At 37.7% G+C, this 18,692-nt stretch overlaps 2 protein-coding genes and 1 pseudogene across 3 annotated transcripts in view; all 3 read left to right on the plus strand.

Annotated features, from left to right (window-relative positions):
* LOC122084849 (protein NUCLEAR FUSION DEFECTIVE 4-like) overlaps positions 1-213 on the plus strand; it is a 5,919-nt gene extending 5,706 nt beyond the window's left edge. Inside the window, exon 4 of the mRNA XM_042653273.1 lies at positions 20-213. Coding sequence (XP_042509207.1) covers positions 20-213 — 194 coding nt within the window. The remainder of the gene's footprint in view (positions 1-19) is intronic.
* Positions 214-6,219: 6,006 nt separating this feature from the next.
* On the plus strand, positions 6,220-7,364 carry LOC122085251 (annotated as a pseudogene).
* A 4,699-nt stretch (positions 7,365-12,063) lies between these two features.
* Positions 12,064-15,982, plus strand: LOC122085250 (endo-1,4-beta-xylanase 5-like). 2 transcript variants are annotated; one of them, XM_042653741.1, is made up of 8 exons: positions 12,064-12,369; positions 12,454-12,491; positions 12,680-12,842; positions 13,530-13,702; positions 13,795-13,896; positions 14,097-14,243; positions 14,377-15,015; positions 15,405-15,982. In XM_042653741.1, the coding sequence occupies exons 1-8, from the start codon at positions 12,273-12,275 to the stop codon at positions 15,738-15,740; spliced, it is 1,695 nt and encodes a 564-aa protein (XP_042509675.1). In that variant the 5' UTR covers positions 12,064-12,272; the 3' UTR covers positions 15,741-15,982. The 2 variants fall into 2 exon arrangements, with proteins under 2 accessions (XP_042509675.1, XP_042509676.1); XM_042653742.1 differs by lacking the exons at positions 12,064-12,369; positions 12,454-12,491; positions 12,680-12,842 and having other exon boundaries at positions 13,576-13,702; positions 13,802-13,896.
* The last annotated feature ends 2,710 nt before the right edge of the window (positions 15,983-18,692 follow it).

Consider the following 18,692-nt stretch of genomic DNA (forward strand, 5'->3'; position numbering starts at 1 on the left):
GGCTACTTGTATGATGCAGTGGCAACCCTTACACCCTCAGGTGCCACCACTTGCATTGGTGCCCACTGCTACAGGCTTGTGTTCGTGATCATGGCTATTGCTTGTATTGTTGGGTTTGGGTTGGACGTTCTTTTGTCCATTAGAACAAAGAATGTGTATTCCAAGATACAAGGGACCAAGAACAGTGGTTCCAAGAAATCAAACAAAGCTTAGGCAGTAGTACTATCTCAATTCAATATTAGTTGTGTTTCAGGAGGAATATGGTTGTTGTAAGGACTGGGGAGGATAGGTGAAGATGGAATAATCTGAAACCTAAGATGTGATGGGTGGTGTTCCCAGTGATCTCTCAGGCTATGTTTGAAAGTCAAGAAAAGGAAAAAAAAAAAAACCCTCTCTGTCTTCTTTTATCTCCTGATGACGAATAATTCTTTAGGTGTTAGTAGTGGATGTGTGTCTTTGTAATCTTGATTCTTTCTTTTACCAAAAAATTCTTGATTCTTCAATGGCAACCGGCAAGATTGTCCATTCGTTGCATTCTTTTTTGGAAAATATCTCTCTCTCTCTCTCTCTATATATATATATATATATATATATGTATGTATGTATGTATGTATGTATATGTGTGTATGTGTGTGTCTCACAGCCAACAAGTTCTCAACATCAAGTCTTTCTTTCTCTAATTTGTTTTCTTCCTCCTTCTTCGTGGATTGGAGGAGCCATCCTCTACATGGTCCATTCCCCGCGCCTGCTATAACCCTGTCATCACCCACAATTACCCAGCAAATCCTGCCCCCACCCCACCCCACCCCACCCCACCCCCTTTGTAAACCGTCACCCTCCATCTCTCTGACCTCCCCTGCAACCCTCCCCTACAATGCTCCCTTGTCGCCCAGCTCACTCGAACCCACGCCTATTACACACTCTGCCCTACCTTTGCTACACATACCCCCCTTGCAATTTCTCATCTTTCTCCCCAAGCCCCATCCTCTTCTCACCATGCCCCCACATCATCTATCTTCTGCAATCTTACGACCACCTTGTGAATCTAATTATAAGAAGGGAGAGATAAACACAGAGGCACTAGCATATACTATGGAGTAGGATAGGAACTCAATTCCATAACATGTGTGTTGTGTCAACATTTTTTGTTGCAATATTTGCTGAGGGCTATAATTGTGCACAATTGATAGAATTAATTGACGGGTTTTTGCCTGATGTCACTTGCATCTTTCGTGATAATAGTTTGTCAGCCACGAGTGCAAAAGAAACGACCAAAGCAGACAACCATCAACACTGACGTGAAGGGTGGGGTAGGGTTATGTGAAAGAAGTGAAATGACCACACCAACCCTCATGAAAAGTAGAATAGTTCACCCCTTATTTTATTTATAATGTTATTTTTTAGGTTGAATAAAAATTAAAAGGGTGAAAGAACGCTAACCAGTAGGGTGCTCTACACTAGGGGTGTCAATTTTGAGCCCGCACCGGTAGGCTCGATCAAGCCCGACATGTTTATGGTCGACCTAGACTGGCTCGATTAATAAACATGTCGGGCTTGAACGGGCGTTCACGGTGTAGGTAACTAGCCCGTCGGGCGCCCGATCAAACCGACACAATTATATGATCGACTTGAACCGACTCGTTATAGCCTGACCCAGCCTGACCCCCTTTGATACTACATAAATTCCTATTTTGCCACAACTAGTAAGAAACCAATTAAGCTTTCTTACCATTTGCTTTGTGGTAGGATTTAATTTAATTAAGCTTTATTTTGTAAGTTGTAATGGTCATAATCTCTTATTTAAAAAAAAAAAAGAACAACCATAATCTCATATCACTTATCTTCTTTATTAAATATTTGAGTCACAGATTTCTAGGCCTTCAACCTACTTAAGAATAAAATTTTAGGGTAGGCACATTTAAAACTTGTTTAGACTTAAATAGGTCCGTAGCCCGGTTAAAGCCTGATTAAGGGCCGTTTAAGGAAGCTTGATTAAAACCCGACACCGACCGGCCTGATTATAAACTGTACCATGTCTCCCAAAGCTAAGCCCGTTAATTTAAATGGGTGTTCACAGTGCAATGCTTCCAAGGGGTCAAGCCCGAGTAGACCCAACTAAGACCGGCCCAGCCCGACCGGTTGACACCCCTATTCTACACCCTAGACATGTGGCGAGAAGAGACCTCCATGCCCCTGGGTGGTCGATGCTCCGCCTGCTCTCCTATTGCCCCGCTTGCTAGCGCAATAACCATACAAATTGGGTAGTGTTCTCTTGCTCAAAAATAAAAAATAAATTTGGTAAAAATTTCACTGTTTTTTGGGTGAATGAGAGAAATATCAGTAAAATATACATCTAAGGATAGGGGAGATAGTAATTTTCCCTTTTGTGTTATTCTCAACTTCAGCTGGCTGGAGTTTCAGAACTGGCAATTAAGTACATGGTGACGGGAGCTTCTTCACCGTTGCCATGGATAGCTAGCTGTTTGTCCCATGTTCGAAGGTCTTTGGAAATTGGCTGGATTACTTTCCATGTCCATTAATTCATCGTTCCCATAAATAATCCTGGGCTGGGCCTTAGTTGTTATTTAGCCCAATACTAGCCTTTCAAAGTCCAGGCCGTCAGAGCGACGTTTAGGACATCAGGTTACGAGGCCAAATCTTCTCTTGGGCCACGATCTCCTGTAGTGCTGTGAGTAAGGATGTGAATTTGTAATCGAAACCATTTATCGAAACTGAATCTATCCATTTACGCCAAAACCGCAAAATCATTTAGTAAATGGTGCAGTTATGGTTTCAAGTTTTAGGCCGATTAACTAAACGGGTAGGGTCGATTTTAACCGCGGAACCTGTTGGTTTCAAACCGAATTAAAACCGTTTAAATAGAACCGTTTAAAACCGTTTAAACCATTTAAACTGATCCGATTAATTCGTATAATAATTAAATAAAGAAGGGGCAGTAATCCGTATAATAATTAACAATTAAATTAAGTGTCCATCCTCCTTTGGTATGATTTATTGCAATTCAATTCAAGTTTAGGCTTTAGATCATGAACTTGTTATCCATATATGTTACTATGTTATTATGTTATCATAGATGGGGTGTTTTGGCTGAACGATCTGTCATTTTAATATTTTATACTGTAGAAGGCTGGATTTGGATGTTGTATGATATCAGTTCTAAATGTTTGAGAATGGTCATGCAAAGAAATAGCTCTAGATTATCAAATTAAGACATACCATCTTTAATATAGAATCTCTTATTTGTGGTTGCCAATTATTTTTTGATAAGCTTATGATCTTCAGTTTAGAGATGGTTGCAAGTTATAACAAACCGATTGTGAACTGTTTTACAAACCGTATGGAATAAACCAAAATCGAAACAGTTTAAAACCGTGAAACTGACACCGTTTAGAAACCGTGGAAACCGAAACCGTTTACTAAACGGTCACGGTTTCAAAAAGTGGAACCATTTAGTAAATGGTGCGGTTATGGTTTTAGTCAAATAAATGTGAACCAAACCGATCCTCACCGTTTAAACTGAAACCGAATCGATTAACACCCTTAGCTGTGAGATTGTTGCAGTAGGTCATGGGGTAGAAGTGTGGATCCTCTCCCACTTCGGGAAGAGGAATACTCTCCAACTACGTTGCCCATCCGACTTGTGTCCTACACCTTGACAGAGGATTCCCTACATTAATTAATGCTTTTTTTTTGTTTCCCCCCCCCCCCCAATCCCCTTTTTTCCTCTCTTATAGAAATTAGGGGTGTCAAGCGATCGGGCCGGGCCAGTCTCAGTCAGGCTCGATCAATTTTTAGGGTTGCACTGTGAATGCCTGTTTAGTTAAACAGACTTCGCTAGTGCAGGCATGATATGGTTAACAATCGGGTTGGTGGCTGCCATGAATGGGCTTTAACCGAGCTATAGATCTATTTAACTTTAAACGGGCTTTAAACGGGTCATTTTTAAAATTAGTCTTTTAAATGTGCTTGAAGAGAAATACCAATAAAATAAGGCAAATATTTACATAGCAAAGAAAGATCCCATGGTTAAAGCCAAAGATAGACAAAGCAAGTAAGTTATTAAGGTATTCGGTCCTTAACCCACGAAATTCAAATCAATTAAATTATGCCTACACAAACCAAGCTTAGCAAGTTCAAATCAATTAAACTATGCATAAAAATGATGAATATGTAGATAAAAATCACTCACATATCAACTGTACATGTCACATAGCCTTTGCACTAAATCCAAATAGTATTGAAAAAAAAAAAAAATACAAGTAGTATTAAAGGGGTTGGGCTTAAAAAAGTCGGTTCAAATCGGGCTTAGAAATGTGTGGGGTTGGTCGGGCGCCCGTCAGGCTAGATGGTTGCACCGTGTACTACCTGTTTATAAATGTGTTGGGCTCAAGCCCGACACATTTATTAATCAGGCCAGTCTAAGTTGGGCCATAAACGTATCAGGCTCGATTAGGCCTAATGGTGCGGGCTTAGAATTGACCCCTAATAGAAATCGCATCCTCTCTTTTTGTAGCTGGAATTCTTTTGTTATGGAATAGAAAAGTGTAAAAGCCATGGTTCAAAGGAATTCATTTCTTTTGCATGACTATGCCTAATGTAGTATAACACTTCATTGTTTGCCATATGAGAGTAAATCCTTTAGTTTATATGATAAGAGGAGTAAGCGAGCATCTTGTTGGTATAATTTTAACTAAAAATGAGTAGATGAAGTAGTTAAATTATTTGTCATTTTGTATTCTATATTCATCTCTATTTAATTATATTTTATAATTTTATTGAAATTTTGAATCAAAGCTTGAACAGCTTTCCATTGGTCAATGATACCCACAATACATTATAGGGAAAAAAAATATGATAATTAGAAAACGAGTTTGGCATCTCAAAGTTATGAAGTAAAATAGGGAAAGGGTTCTCTAAACCTAAGGCGTTTTGCACATTTACTCATATTTTAATTTATATACAGTAATCAGAGGGCCTTTTCTCATTAAAATATAAAAGGATCTGAATCCTATCCCATATAGAATTGATCCACACACAAAAAAAGCATGTGTCATTAATTAAAAAAAAAAAAAACAGATTGTAGGAAAACTTGATCCACATTCCATCCTTTATCCTCTCCACAGTGCCTTGCTTTGTCCAGTCCTATGATTAATGTATGTCACTAGCTGTCCCATAGTTGAAGGTCGCGGTTTTTAGATGAAAAAAAAAAAAAAAAGATAATGTTATCGTCGTGTATACAGCTTTGCCATATGGATCATGTGGCCATAAAAAAATAATAATAAATAAATAAATTCTTATAATTTTCTTCAATAATTATGGAAAGAGAAACTGCAAGGGCAAAGAAAACAACATAAATAAGCAACACCCATAGGACATATCTCCTTCTCTACCCAAAAAAACAATAGGACATATTGCCTTCCACTCAAAACTCGAAGTGACTGCTTGAATGGTATAGTTGGGTTTGTTGCAAAAGTAGGATTATGTTTCCCACTGTTTCACCGGCCAGAAAATGGCTGGGATTCTTTACTGCCATTTGGGTACAGTCCATCGCCGGCAACAATTACACATTTTCGAATGTTTGGTACCTTAAGTGTTATTTGTCATCCAGAAAAATGAAATCTCAAAAAACATATTTAAAATACAAAACCCTATGTAAATATTATGAATCCAAAGGAAAAATGAATTATTCAATTCCCTCCACCGCCATAAAAGGGTTGCAGTTACTTTAACTATCAAAAAAATTTCGTGTATTTATTCAAAAATTTATTTACCACAGAGGTCAGAGTAAAAAATTCACAATAAATCAGTCAAAAGGGTCTTAATGGCTATGTATGACTGTAATTGCAGCTGTAAGTATGGGTGACTTGGAGATTTCCAATAACTCGGGCGCGTTAGACACTTCCATTTTCTGGCTTCTCTGTCCTTCTCATGGGAGCATGTTTTCAGGTATCGGTTGTATTGACGGAATTGTAAAAATATTGGTTGAGACTGATCCCGATCATTAATTGATCTGGATCCATTATTGTATTGTTTCAAGGGTAAATTAGTAAAAAAAAATTGTATTTTCACAAAAAATTAAAGACAGACCAACCAATATGCATCAATCCGATCCGAATCAGTATTGTGTCTCCTAAATCCATGAGAGTGAGAGAGATGGTCAAGATTTGATGAAACGCTAAATTCTGTTTGTGTGCGCAGATGTGTGTATTTCTGTGCATGGAAGGTGACAACATGACATGGACGAAATGGACGAACACGGGCGGTTTTAGGAGATAGAATCCATAGTTTGTAAGATCACCTGGTCGATCAATATGTATCATATTTTTTGCCATTACAAAGATAAAAATGGGTATATCTAAGAAAAAAATGCTAGGTGTTGGTTGCTGACTCGTACAATCAAGTGATCTTATGTGCAACAGATCCGTTCTCCGATTTTAGTAACCTACATGCGGAACTTCCGGAAGAACAAAGGCCCAGTCTCCGGCATTCTCAAAGGCTACGTAGGCTTCAGCTAGCACTGCCATTTTCACCGATCTTTGCAGTGCTCTCTTCTCCGACAGCCCATCCACCATCCTCCTTAATCCTTATGTTGGCCAACATCCCCGTGATCGTCTGTTTTACCGCGGTGCTCTTCCTCCGTGAGACCCCACCCACCGTAGGGGAAGCCGCAGAGAAGGAAGAAACACAGTACTTCAACGTCATCAATGTCATCGCCATGGTCATAGGAGTCTACCTCTTGGTCTTCGACGTCACTCGACGGGAAATCAGCCAGGTTGGTTCCCTTGTGTTCGCGATAGGGCTCCTCATCCTCCTGGCTGCACCGTTGGGAGTGCCGGTGCACGCTTTATGGAAGAGCTCAGCAAAGTTGAGTTCCAAGTCCGTTGCAGTAGAATATGTCGAGCGTCAGATTCGAGAGCCTTTGTTGGTCCAACAAGTCGTTCCGGAGATAGTGACAACAACGGCACCGCCATCGGGTGAGGTGGTTGAAGCTGAAACCCTGAAGAGTAGGCCTGGTTGGAGAGGATCACACGGTTGTGGAGGCGGTATGGTCGCCGGAGTTCTGGATACTATTCGTTTCCATTCTGTGCGGAGTTGGGACGGGGTTGGCGGTGATGAACAATATGGGGCAGATGGGGCTGGCGCTTGGCTACGCCAACGTGTCTATGTTCGTATCCCTCACGAGCATTTGGGGCTTCTTCGGACGTATCATATCCGGTTCCGTCTCCGAGTCCTTCATTTGGTACGTCTTCATTTCTTCTTCTTTTGTGTGTGGAGATGGTGCATCTTATCATACGCAAACTGATGAGTAGTCACGGAGTTGAATCGATTTCGGTTAAGGAATGAAGGGGACCAAAACAAATTCAACAAGGAACTTCGGGTCTGGATTGATTTCGATTGGTTTTGAATTTTTAATATCAAGTTAATATCGATTTATTATCAAGCTTGAACCATAATGAAATATACATTCATAACCTGTAATGACAAAATATCTGGCAAAAATATTTTAAATTTGTGATGAAATCATGATTTATCATTGTAAGTGAAAGATAATTAATATTGAAACCAATGGATATCTAATTACTAAGAAGATAACTAATATTGAAATCACAAAATGAACCCTACTAACCTCATTCATTTAACTGTCCCACTACTTTCGTATAGTGAATAAGGAGATCAAATGGAAGCATTGTTATAATTTACAAATCAATTTCTCTATTCATAACCTTATATTCATTGATTTGTATTACAATAAAAAATATTCTCATTAATATTATAAAAAATAGATAATCAATTCACTTATTTATAACTTCGTAATCATTTTTTTCATTCGGTTTGATTACTAGTTGGTTTGATTTTCAACTGATCCCAACATACCTCAATCTAAAACCAATTTAATAAATTTGATCCAGATTTTTCAGTCGATTTCGATCGATTTTATCAGTTTGGGCTAGGTTTTGACACCCCTTGACCCTTGTAAACCTGGTTTGTAAATTAAATTGTAGGAGAGACACAACACCAAGACCCTATGGACAGCGGCTTCTCAGATTCTAATGGCAGTTGGGTACGTGGTGATGGCCATTGGTTTGACAAGATCACTCTACATTGGTTCCAGCGTGGTTGGGCTATGCTACAGGATTCGTGTGGCTATCACTGTTCTGATAGCTTCCGACCTGTTTGGCCTAAAATATTATGGTCTCATCTACAACATCCTCACCCTCAACCTTCCATTCGGTTCCTTCCTCTTCTCCGGCCTTTCCTGTATGATGTAGAGGCAACCCTTACACCCTTAGGCTCCACCACTTGTGTCGGGGTTCATTGCTATGGGCTAGTGTTCTTGATCATGACTATTGCATGTATTGTTGGGTTTGGGTTGGACGTTCTTTTGGCCATTAGAACAAAGAATGTGTATTCTAAGATACATGGGACGAAGACACTACTTCTTCCAAGGAATCTGACAAATTAAGCATAGGGAGTCCAAGTGTGGATCAAACACCATACGAGAATCATTCTCGTACGAGTACCTGATCCAGACTCGCATTAGAAATGATTATTAGTAGTTGATTAAGACAATAGTAACTAAAAATCATCTCTAAACTCCGAAGACAGAAGGTAAAAGGTACTATAATAATAAAAGGTCCGTGAGTTCACTCTCTTGGGGCCTAATTATCAAAAAGATCGAGTTTTCCTCAAGCCATAGTGAAGGGGATTTCATTGGTGTCAAAATGGAACAAGAATTGGAACTGACCGTCTACATGTGAATCAAATTGGACCACGAAGAAATTATTCAATTATGATTTTATAGTCTTTCCAGTTCAATTTTGATTTGCAGTGAAAAAACTGACAGTTCTAAACCAAACAGAAGACCAATAAAACCATATTGAATGGGAACCGATAAAACTAGGGCGACTAAATTAGTTTTCAATACTGCATTATGTTAAGCAAAGGTTGGTTTTGTGTTCTAAGTTAATGTATTTCGAAGGTGACTTTTTATGATGTTGAAATGTATAATAAGTGAATCCACAAAATATATATATATATGCATGGCAAGCTTTAATTATTATAAATTTGTCTATTCACGTTCGCAAATTGAGTGTAAAAGGAATCAAATTAAAGGGTACAAAGATGAAACTAAAACTGAATGTGGACCAGTACTACAAACTGCATATAAACAGAATGAGAACCTGTTTTTTTTTTTTTTTAATGTGTAGAATGTGAACTTGAATTAAACGCATTACAAATCGGATATACAAATTGTTTTCTAAAATCGACATTATAAACTGCATGCAAATTGGATGTGAACTGAATACTGAAAACCTAATAGAACCTGGTAAAACTTAGTCAAATGCAAAATTATTTTGATTTTGATTCCTATCCAGTTCGATTTTGATTTGCGCCTTGTCAAAATATATATTGAACTGGACATGGCTGATCATGATTGACACTTTTAACCATGGGGCTCCAATAGCACATGGGAGGGTATTTTGGGAAACATACTAAAACCCTATTGGGTTTGTGAACCCTAGGATGGTGTAATGAATCTTCATGTGCGAGGTGGAAAACTTTCTCTATAATAAAATGTCTTTTAGAATCGAAAGTTTCACTGAAAGGGGTTTTCATTAGGGTGTATGTCAAATAATTTATATCTTTACATTGTTTGGGTACATAGCAAAATGAGCAAAATGAGAAGGGCACATGATGATTCGTAAATGGAGAGAGTGAGAGAGAGAGAGAGAGAGAGAGAGAGATGAGACATTACCATGGCCTCCGCACCAGCATTAAGAACCTTGTCCTTAACAAAATATGTAGCACAACGTTAACAGAAAATGATGTGAAAAAAAAAAGCATCTATATTTCTAAATGATGTATCTTGTTATCATCAAAATGGTATGTGAGAAATTGTAACCTTTTTTAGTTGGGAAAAAAAAAGTTGTAACTTTTTTTTCATTACCGTTGTTTTATTTTCAGAAGTTTAATACATTTTTCTTTGTCTTGGCTAAGGCTGGACCCAGTCTCGAATGGGTGGAATGGGTTAAAGGTTAAGATTTCGTAATTCGCATGATCATAATATAAGTCTTAGTCTAGATTAGAATTGAGGGCATATGCCTTGGCTAGAGTTGACACCAACCTGACTAGCTCGGTCGGAATGGCATCCCTACTGTTCAATTTCTTGGATACGGCTACAATGGGTTTGAGTTGAGATTAATTTGTGAAAATCCAAATCCGGCCTAGCTGAGAAGAATCTAAAAGAAATAATAAGAATAGGGATGTAAAATGGATTGGATACAGATCGAATTCGGATCGGATGTATTCGGATCCAGATATTTCTTGATTGAATATGAATACCCCTAAATGAATATCGATGCAGACTGAATTCAGATTTTCGATTATCCATTTTCTCTCCAACTTGTGTGATTCGGACATTCCTCCCTAATGAATATAATTTGCTTTTAATCCATCTTTCTAAGTCGTTTTAACTCATTTCCGCATTTTCTGAAACCTGTTTAAACTTCAAGAACCCTTAAAATCATTAATTAATTATTTAATCGAATCAAATAATTATTTTTTTAATAATTCAGATTTTAATTCAAATACGAATTCAAATTCATATTTCGATTATCTATCTATATCCCTAAACAAGAAAAAGATCCTTCCCAATTCCCCAACTTGTCTGCTTGCCAAAACGAAGTGAGAGTGGTCACAGACACACAATCACATTAAATTATAATTAAATTAGCATCTATTTTTCAACCTCGTCTGGTGTTTTGATGTATTCCTTGGATGAGATCTGTCTGTCTTTAATTGAATGGAAGACAGAGAAGTAAAATATGAAGTTCCAAAGTAAAGTCATGTGAAATAGTGCCCACCTATCTCAAACTTGGTGAACTTATAGCAGTTGACTATACTTGCATTAGATACAAAATTCACTATGCAGAGACCACATAGTCCAGCCCAACTTACTAGACCTTGATGAAGTTTAAGTTCACTGTGCAGAGACCACAGTCATAGATTGTGGAAGTCCCTATCAGAGACCCATCAACCATTCAACTCCATTGTGGACAACAGAAGTGGGAGGATGAATGGGGAGAACAAATAGTGTTCACACAATGTTTGATGAGAATTGCTTCCATAAAAAGGGAGATTTAGGGTTACAATCACTCATCTTCACGTTTTCCTTTGTTCAGATTATACTATCATTACAAATTAATAGCTAAACATATTTATACCAGTATATTTTACCAAAATGTCCGTATAATTTTAAAAAGAAATTAGGAACAAATCCTTTGGGCCTTCTGAGCTTTTAGTAGTTCATCAAAATCAACGCATAAATTCATACGACAAAATACAAAACATCGTATCCCCAACATCAGCTAATCTTTAGGCTCACTCAATGAATGTAAATGTCGAAGAGTAAACTGATCACTTGTATTCTTTTGCAGACGCAGTCTCAAAAATGGAAAGATAAGAGCACTAGTCCACTATCTCATGCGTGGAGTGCAAGTTCAAGCAGTGAACAGTTAAATAATTGCCGGTGCGTACCAGCACGGCAGGTCCGCAATACCACAGGCCCACAAAGTCCTTATAGTAATAGGCAACCACCCAGGAGGTGCACTCCACGATCTATGATCCCACCTCCAAAAAAAAAAAAAAATCGAAAGGCTAAAAGTCCAAAATCCCCTCTAAAAAATTTTAAACAGTTTCAGTTTCAGCTTAAGGAATGGGGAGCCCTTTTGTTTAGTATAAATTGGGAAGAAAACCAATAAAGCTGAGGAACTGAATACATAACCCATTTGAGGGGGCATGATGGGCCGGTGGGCCGGTGTCGGTGGGTTGAAATTGAGATTGAAATCGATGATTGGGACAAATAAGGGTTTTCGATTTTCCCCGTACATGCCAAGGCGAAGGACCAGAGAATGATGCACAAAAAATGTAGAGAGAGAGAGAGAGTGAGAGAGAGAGGAAGAAAAATCCAAAGGTAGAGAACTTTCTCTGTGGCTTATTAATTCCCTCATGAACCCCGCCCATGGCGCTTGTGAATAGACACGGGAGGGAGAGAATGAATTGCAGCTGCACTCCGCTCACTGTTCCCCCAGCTGTGATATCCCATTCCTCTCTGTCTCTCTCTCTCTCTCTCCCTCTCTCCCTCTCTCCCTCTTAATTCCCTATTTAACACTCTCTTCTCTTTAACTAGCTACTTCTTCAGTCCTCCTATATAAGTACTATGTGAGTTTTCCAGTCTCCACGGGAAGAGCATGGAAGACCGACCACTCTCCCGTTTCCTCGTTCTCCTCAAGCTCTTCTTTCTGTGTTTATGCTTCTTCACCAAACCTTGCTCCGCTGCTACTGACGGTTCTTCATCTCTCTATCTCTCTCACTCTCTCTCTCTCACACACACGTCATATTAGTTTAATTTTGTTTGTGGTTTTGTTACAGGAGATGGGCCTTTCTATGATTCGTCTGCTTACACAGAGGTACAACGATGAGCATTTTCTAGATTTCCAAAATTTTTCTAATGTGACGTTGTGGAGGAAATAATATAGTTTGTTCTTCTATTTAAATTATTTCATGTGGTGGATTAGGCTTGGTTGTTCTGTTTCGAATTTCGATCTTTGGATCCCCTATATACGATGTCTCTGTCTTATATGTTTGCTTCTGGCAGTGCAAACCGCAGCCGGAGGCCCCACTATACAACGGAGGGATTCTCAAAGATTACACTCCTAACTCCAACCCCAGAGCTGAAAGTGGACTAGCAACCACCGGAGCCTATTCGCCGGCTTTCGTATTGCAGAATCTCACCCACCGCACCAAATACTGTTTCTCCGGTTCACTTCTCTCTCTCTCTCTCTCTCTCTCTCTCTCTCTCTCTCTCTCTCTCTTAAAATAAGCTCTATCTGCTTGTTTCATCCTGGTATAAAAACAAAAAACTTCACGAGAATACATTTCAACCAATAAAACAACAAAAAACTTCACGAGGAACCAAATGAGATCCACAAGTTTAGTTGTAATTCCACTTTGTCATGGATGGTAAGTCGTCTATGTACAACACAAAATGGAACAATACGTCATCTTGTGTTACGATCTTATATCAGTTTATGGGGGTTGATCTCATATCGGTTTCTTATGGGTATCATATCTCCTCATCTTGTAAACCGATTTACCAAGTTGAGTTCTTTCAAGACCGTAATAATGGTATCAAAGTAGTCAATCATCAGCCCAACCCGCACACAAAAGGGGCAACCTGGTGCCAGAATGAGAGTTGCTATGAAAGGCCTACCTGTCGTCAGCCAGAAACCTTGGAGCAGAGTGAAAATCCCTTAGAAAGGACCTGATCCCACGTGATCATGTGATTGGACTCTTATGTCATCATTAACTCTCATCGTTATTGAAATGGAAGATACCTATTCCCGTGCTAATTGGGTTCTATCTCGATGATAAGGAGATTAAAGTCGATTCTAATTCATATATCACATTTTCTTGTTTCACATGTTTATGTATGTCTACTGTAACAGCCTGGATCAAGATCAACGGTGCAGATTCGACACTCATAAAGGCAAGATTATCAACAGAGAATAGGACATATAACTGTATTGGGAGTGTAGTGTCAAAGAGTGGGTGCTGGTCCTTTCTCAAAGGTGGCTTTGTTTTGGATTCACCTTCACAGCTATCTATCCTATTTTTTCAGGTAAACTCTCCCCTGTTGCCCTCACCTTCCAGAAAGAAATATATATTTTTTTCTATAAACAAAGGAATAGCACTTTAACATATATGTTGCAGAATGCAGATGGGAGGGAGGTTGATATCTCAATTGCAAGTGCCTCTTTGCAGCCATTTACTGATCAGCAATGGAGGATGAACCAAGAATACAAAATACACACTGTAACTAACTCCTCATTGCTCTCATTCCTTCTTCTTCATTATTCTTCTCATGCATTCTTCGGAATTGATGCGATAAATGCAGGGTTTAAGAACCTAGAAATCGATTCAATTCGGTTTTCATAAATGATTTCAGTTTGAAATTAACACTCCTAAGCTTAATTGATTTGTTTGACTATGTACTATTTGACATGCCGGGCCAGGAAAGGAAACGAGCTGTAACCTTGCACATAACAGATGCACAAGGGAATAAGTTGCAAGGAGCAACAATCAGGGCGAAGCAGATCTCCAAAGACTTCCCCTTTGGTTCTGCAATAGCCAAGACCATCATCGGAAACTTGCCTTACCAGGTGAAGCTCCCAAATTTTTTAGATTCAAAAATGGGTCTTTCTACACACATTCAATGGTACTTATAAGTCTCCACATCAGGCTACTCACATCTGAAACTAACCACCCTCTTCTTACCAATGTTGTTTAATTCAGAATTGGTTTGTGAAGCGCTTCAATGCTGCAGTCTTCGAAAATGAACTCAAATGGTACGCAACAGAACCCGAACAAGGAAAGACCAACTACACCATTGCAGACCAGATGTTAGAGTTCGTTCGGGCAAACCAAATCATAGCCAGAGGCCACAACATCTTCTGGGAAGACCCTCTTTACACTCCTTCATGGGTTCGTAATCTAACAGACGAAGAGCTAAGGTCGGCTGTTGAATCCCGAATACAAAGCTTAATGAAAAAATACGGAGGAGAATTCATACATTGGGATGTCAGCAATGAAATGCTTCACTTTGATTTCTATGAAAAACGGCTTGGCCGTAATGCCACCTTACACTTCTTTGAGATAGCACACCAATCAGATCCACTAGCCACATTGTTCATGAATGATTTTAATGTGGTTGAGACTTGTGCTGATGTGAATTCCACAGTTGATGATTACATTTCAAGGCTAAGAGAACTCCAAAGAGGTGGTGCAACAATGGATGGAATTGGCCTTGAGGGCCATTTCACAGTACCCAATATTCCTCTCATGAGAGCTGTTTTGGACAAGTTGGCTACTTTGGGCCTTCCTATTTGGCTCACAGAAATTGACATTAGCAAGACCATAGACAAACAAACACAGGTAATAATAGATCTGTAATTTTTATCTGTTTAATTATATATATGAAACATTCCCTCCCCTTTGATTGATGCCTTGTTTATTATTATCGGCGTAGCCTGATCTTAGTTTAATCAAGGAAGTATTGCTGGTTGGGAATCATTTATAACAGGGTGTATTTTTTTATTTTTTTTCCTTTCGGGGATTAAGGTTTCCTATAACATGTCAAAACCCTATATATAAGGTGTTGTCATAAGAGTAATTAGGTTTTTGTAATTTATTCAATAGAATAACGGAAACTCTGATTATCGTGTGGATGTAGTCCATCTTAGGTGAACCATGTAAATAAAATTTTCTTTTGTTAATCGTTGTTTTGTTGCGTTGTTAATTCTTAAAAGTGATGTCCTTTGCAGGCTATTTATCTTGAAGAAGTCTTGAGAGAAGGGTTCGCTCATCCTTCTGTGACAGGAATCATGCTTTGGACAGCCCTCCACCCTAATGGGTGCTACCAAATGTGTCTCACAGATTATGATCTCAACAATCTACCTGTCGGCAATGTGGTTGATAAGTTGCTTACAGAATGGCGAACTGGGAAGCAAGAGGGTCAGACAGATGAGCATGGTTCGTATAGCTTTTATGGGTTCTTAGGAGAATACAAGGTAATCGCTACATATGGTGATAAATCTGCTAACGCAACATTCTCACTGAGTCGAGGAGATGAAACTAGACACTTTAGCATTCATCTATGAACTCCCGCTTGACGATTCGTAGCTTCTGAAGGTTTAGTATTGCTTCCTTTTCCAGTATTTCCAAAGAGAAAACTGTAATGGATTGATTCAATCTAAAGTGAGAAACAGAGAGTGTGAATTGACGCCCTTGAAGATCAAAGAACAGACGTCACATGGCATACCAAATGTACCAATCCCTTAGGTTATGTTTGGTTATAAGGAGAATTAAAGGGAAGGAAAGTGAAATTTTCATACTTTAAAAATAAATTTATGTAATCATTGCCCGTGTGACTTTAACATTAACTTCAAATCATTCCATATTTAGTTATAAAATTTCACTTTACTTTGCATCCAAATCCCTTAGCCATAATATGTAAAAAAAAATTTACATGTAAAATATATCATTACTAAATATGGTTAACAAAAATTAAGTAGTTTAAACATTCACTTGGGGTAATGATTATGAACATTTCTTTTTAAAGTATGAAAATTTCACTTCCCTTCCCTTTAAATTTCCATTGCAACCAAACGGAGCCTTACAGGTGTAATGTGCAAATTCCTTTTTACATTGCCCTTATAAGAAATTCTCCTGCCCACTATCCTTCTTCATCAATATACGGGCAGAGTAATATAGAAGTATAATGAAGAAAAAGAAGGGGTAGTTTACCATCACTCCCCTACGCTTGGCCCATATTTACTAAAACTCACTTATTTTTTACTTTTTTACTGATATTCCCTTGCTTTTTTATTTTTACATTTCTTTCTCCCATACTCTTTATAAATACCCAAATTACCCTTCCTTTTCACTTGTAACCCATTACACTTTTATGATTGGTTTAAAACATGGTTTGAATCAAACCACTTATAAGTTTTGTCTTATCCGATCATCAAGGATATTGACATAGCTGATGAGTCCTTAAAGATATTATTTATTTATTATTATTATTATTTTTTATTTCATCTCATCCAATCATCAGGGATGTTGTTTATTTATTATTATTATTTATTTTTATCTCATCCATCATCACAAATTTAGCAAATTATTTTTTTATTGGTATTAGATTGATATCAGTCTCAGCCAAAAAAAAAAAAGACGTATGGTACCCTATTGGAACATATGATATAGATATAGATTGGATACAAAATTATTCTTTTTTGAATTTACAATATCCTCGATGATTGGATGAGACAAAACTTGTTAATGGTTTGGTTCAAACTATGTTTTGAACCAATCAATTTGAAAGAAAAAAATATATATAATAGATTATAAGTGAAAAGGAAGGGTAATCTGGGTATTTATAAAGAGTAGGGGAGAAAGAGATGTAAAAATAAAAAAGCAGGGAAGTATTAGTAAAAAAGTAAAAGGTAGGAGAATTTTAGTAAATATAGGCCAAGTGTAGGGGAGTGATAGTTAATTCCCCAATCTATTTTTGCTAGAGGTCCAAACCATTGTTAGTTAAAACGGGAACGGCAAAAAAACAGAAGCGTACAGTACGGGTTTTAAACAGATAAAAACGTTGAACGGTACGGTCAAAAAAACAGGGAACGGCAAACGGACGGAAACGAACAGTACGAGTATTAAATGTGTAGTTTTCAAAAAAACGAAACCAAAAAAACGGTAGTATACTCATGCAATTTGAGAGATTATTACCTGTATACATGCATCTAATATTCTAAAAGCTCTAGGAGTCCCAAGATAAAATAGCCCAATGGGGTACAAGAAAATGAGATGTTGTTAGCTTTAGCTTCTCTTTACTCATTGGACTATAAGAAGATGAGATTTTTTTCCTATAAATAGTATGGAGTTAAAAATAAAAAACCAAGTACCATATTGTCTTCACTCTTCACTTTTACTAATAGGTTTTTTTTTTTTACAAAATTCCTATTTTACCCTTAAAAAACGGATACGCGTTTAAAACGGCCGTTTTAAACGTGTTTTAAACGGATTCTTTTGCCGTTTCCCTTTTTTTCCGTATTGTATGGAAGCATACGGCAAAACGCGTTTTAAACGGCAAAAAAACGCGAACGCGTTTTAAACGCGTTTAAAACGCGTTTTAACTAACAGTGGTCCAAACATAACCTATCTAGCTACCTACTTCCGCCAGCGTTCCTTACTTCCTTCACATATGTTACCGGAGGCAACAACTATATAACTGATCATTTGGTCTCAAGATTGGAGGGCTCTTTCTGTTTCCTGTAGGATAGATTGGCATGTATCCACTTCATGGATTAAGTCTTCATGTATTATTGAGTTCATGTTATTCACGAGACAAGGAATAATTTCTTGTTGATTAAAAAAATAAAATAAAAATTAGAGGTCTAAATGGCTGGGTTTATCAAGTCCCTCCTTAGACTAGAGGAATTTTCAAAACATGTGCTCATAGTTTCAAGTATCAATATCATATCAGTATTGGCTGATTGACCAATATTCGATTCTTGATCGATCCAAATCAATTATCCATATCATTTCAGGGGTAAAATAGTAAAAAAAAAAATTTTTTTTATAAAAAGCAAGGAGCAAAAGTGACTGATACCCACCGACCGAAATCCCTTAAGTACTGATACTGGATTTGCATTTATCAAAGATTCATGAAATTCAAATTACCTCTTGTAGAAAACGGATCAGTTGTTTGTACGATTGTATATCTAATACATGTCCTTTTTATTTTCAAATATAATTCTCGTTATTTTTATAATGGCAAAAATGAAAATGATGTTGAATACTGACTCGTAAAAACAGTAGATCCTATCTCCCATCTAATACATGTCCTTTTTATTCTCAAATATAATTCTTGTTATTTTATAATGGTAAAAATGAAAATAATGTCGAATATTGATTTTTCTTTTTTTTTTGTTATTTACATTATATAAAACTACTCAAGGGACTTTACTCTTACACACTAGAGGGGAGGGGGATGATAGAAAAAAGAAGAAAAATGCATGTGATAGAAATTGATCTATAAACCACAAATC

Source organism: Macadamia integrifolia, chromosome 7 (genome assembly GCF_013358625.1).
Source record: "Macadamia integrifolia cultivar HAES 741 chromosome 7, SCU_Mint_v3, whole genome shotgun sequence".
Taxonomy (NCBI): domain Eukaryota; kingdom Viridiplantae; phylum Streptophyta; class Magnoliopsida; order Proteales; family Proteaceae; genus Macadamia; species Macadamia integrifolia.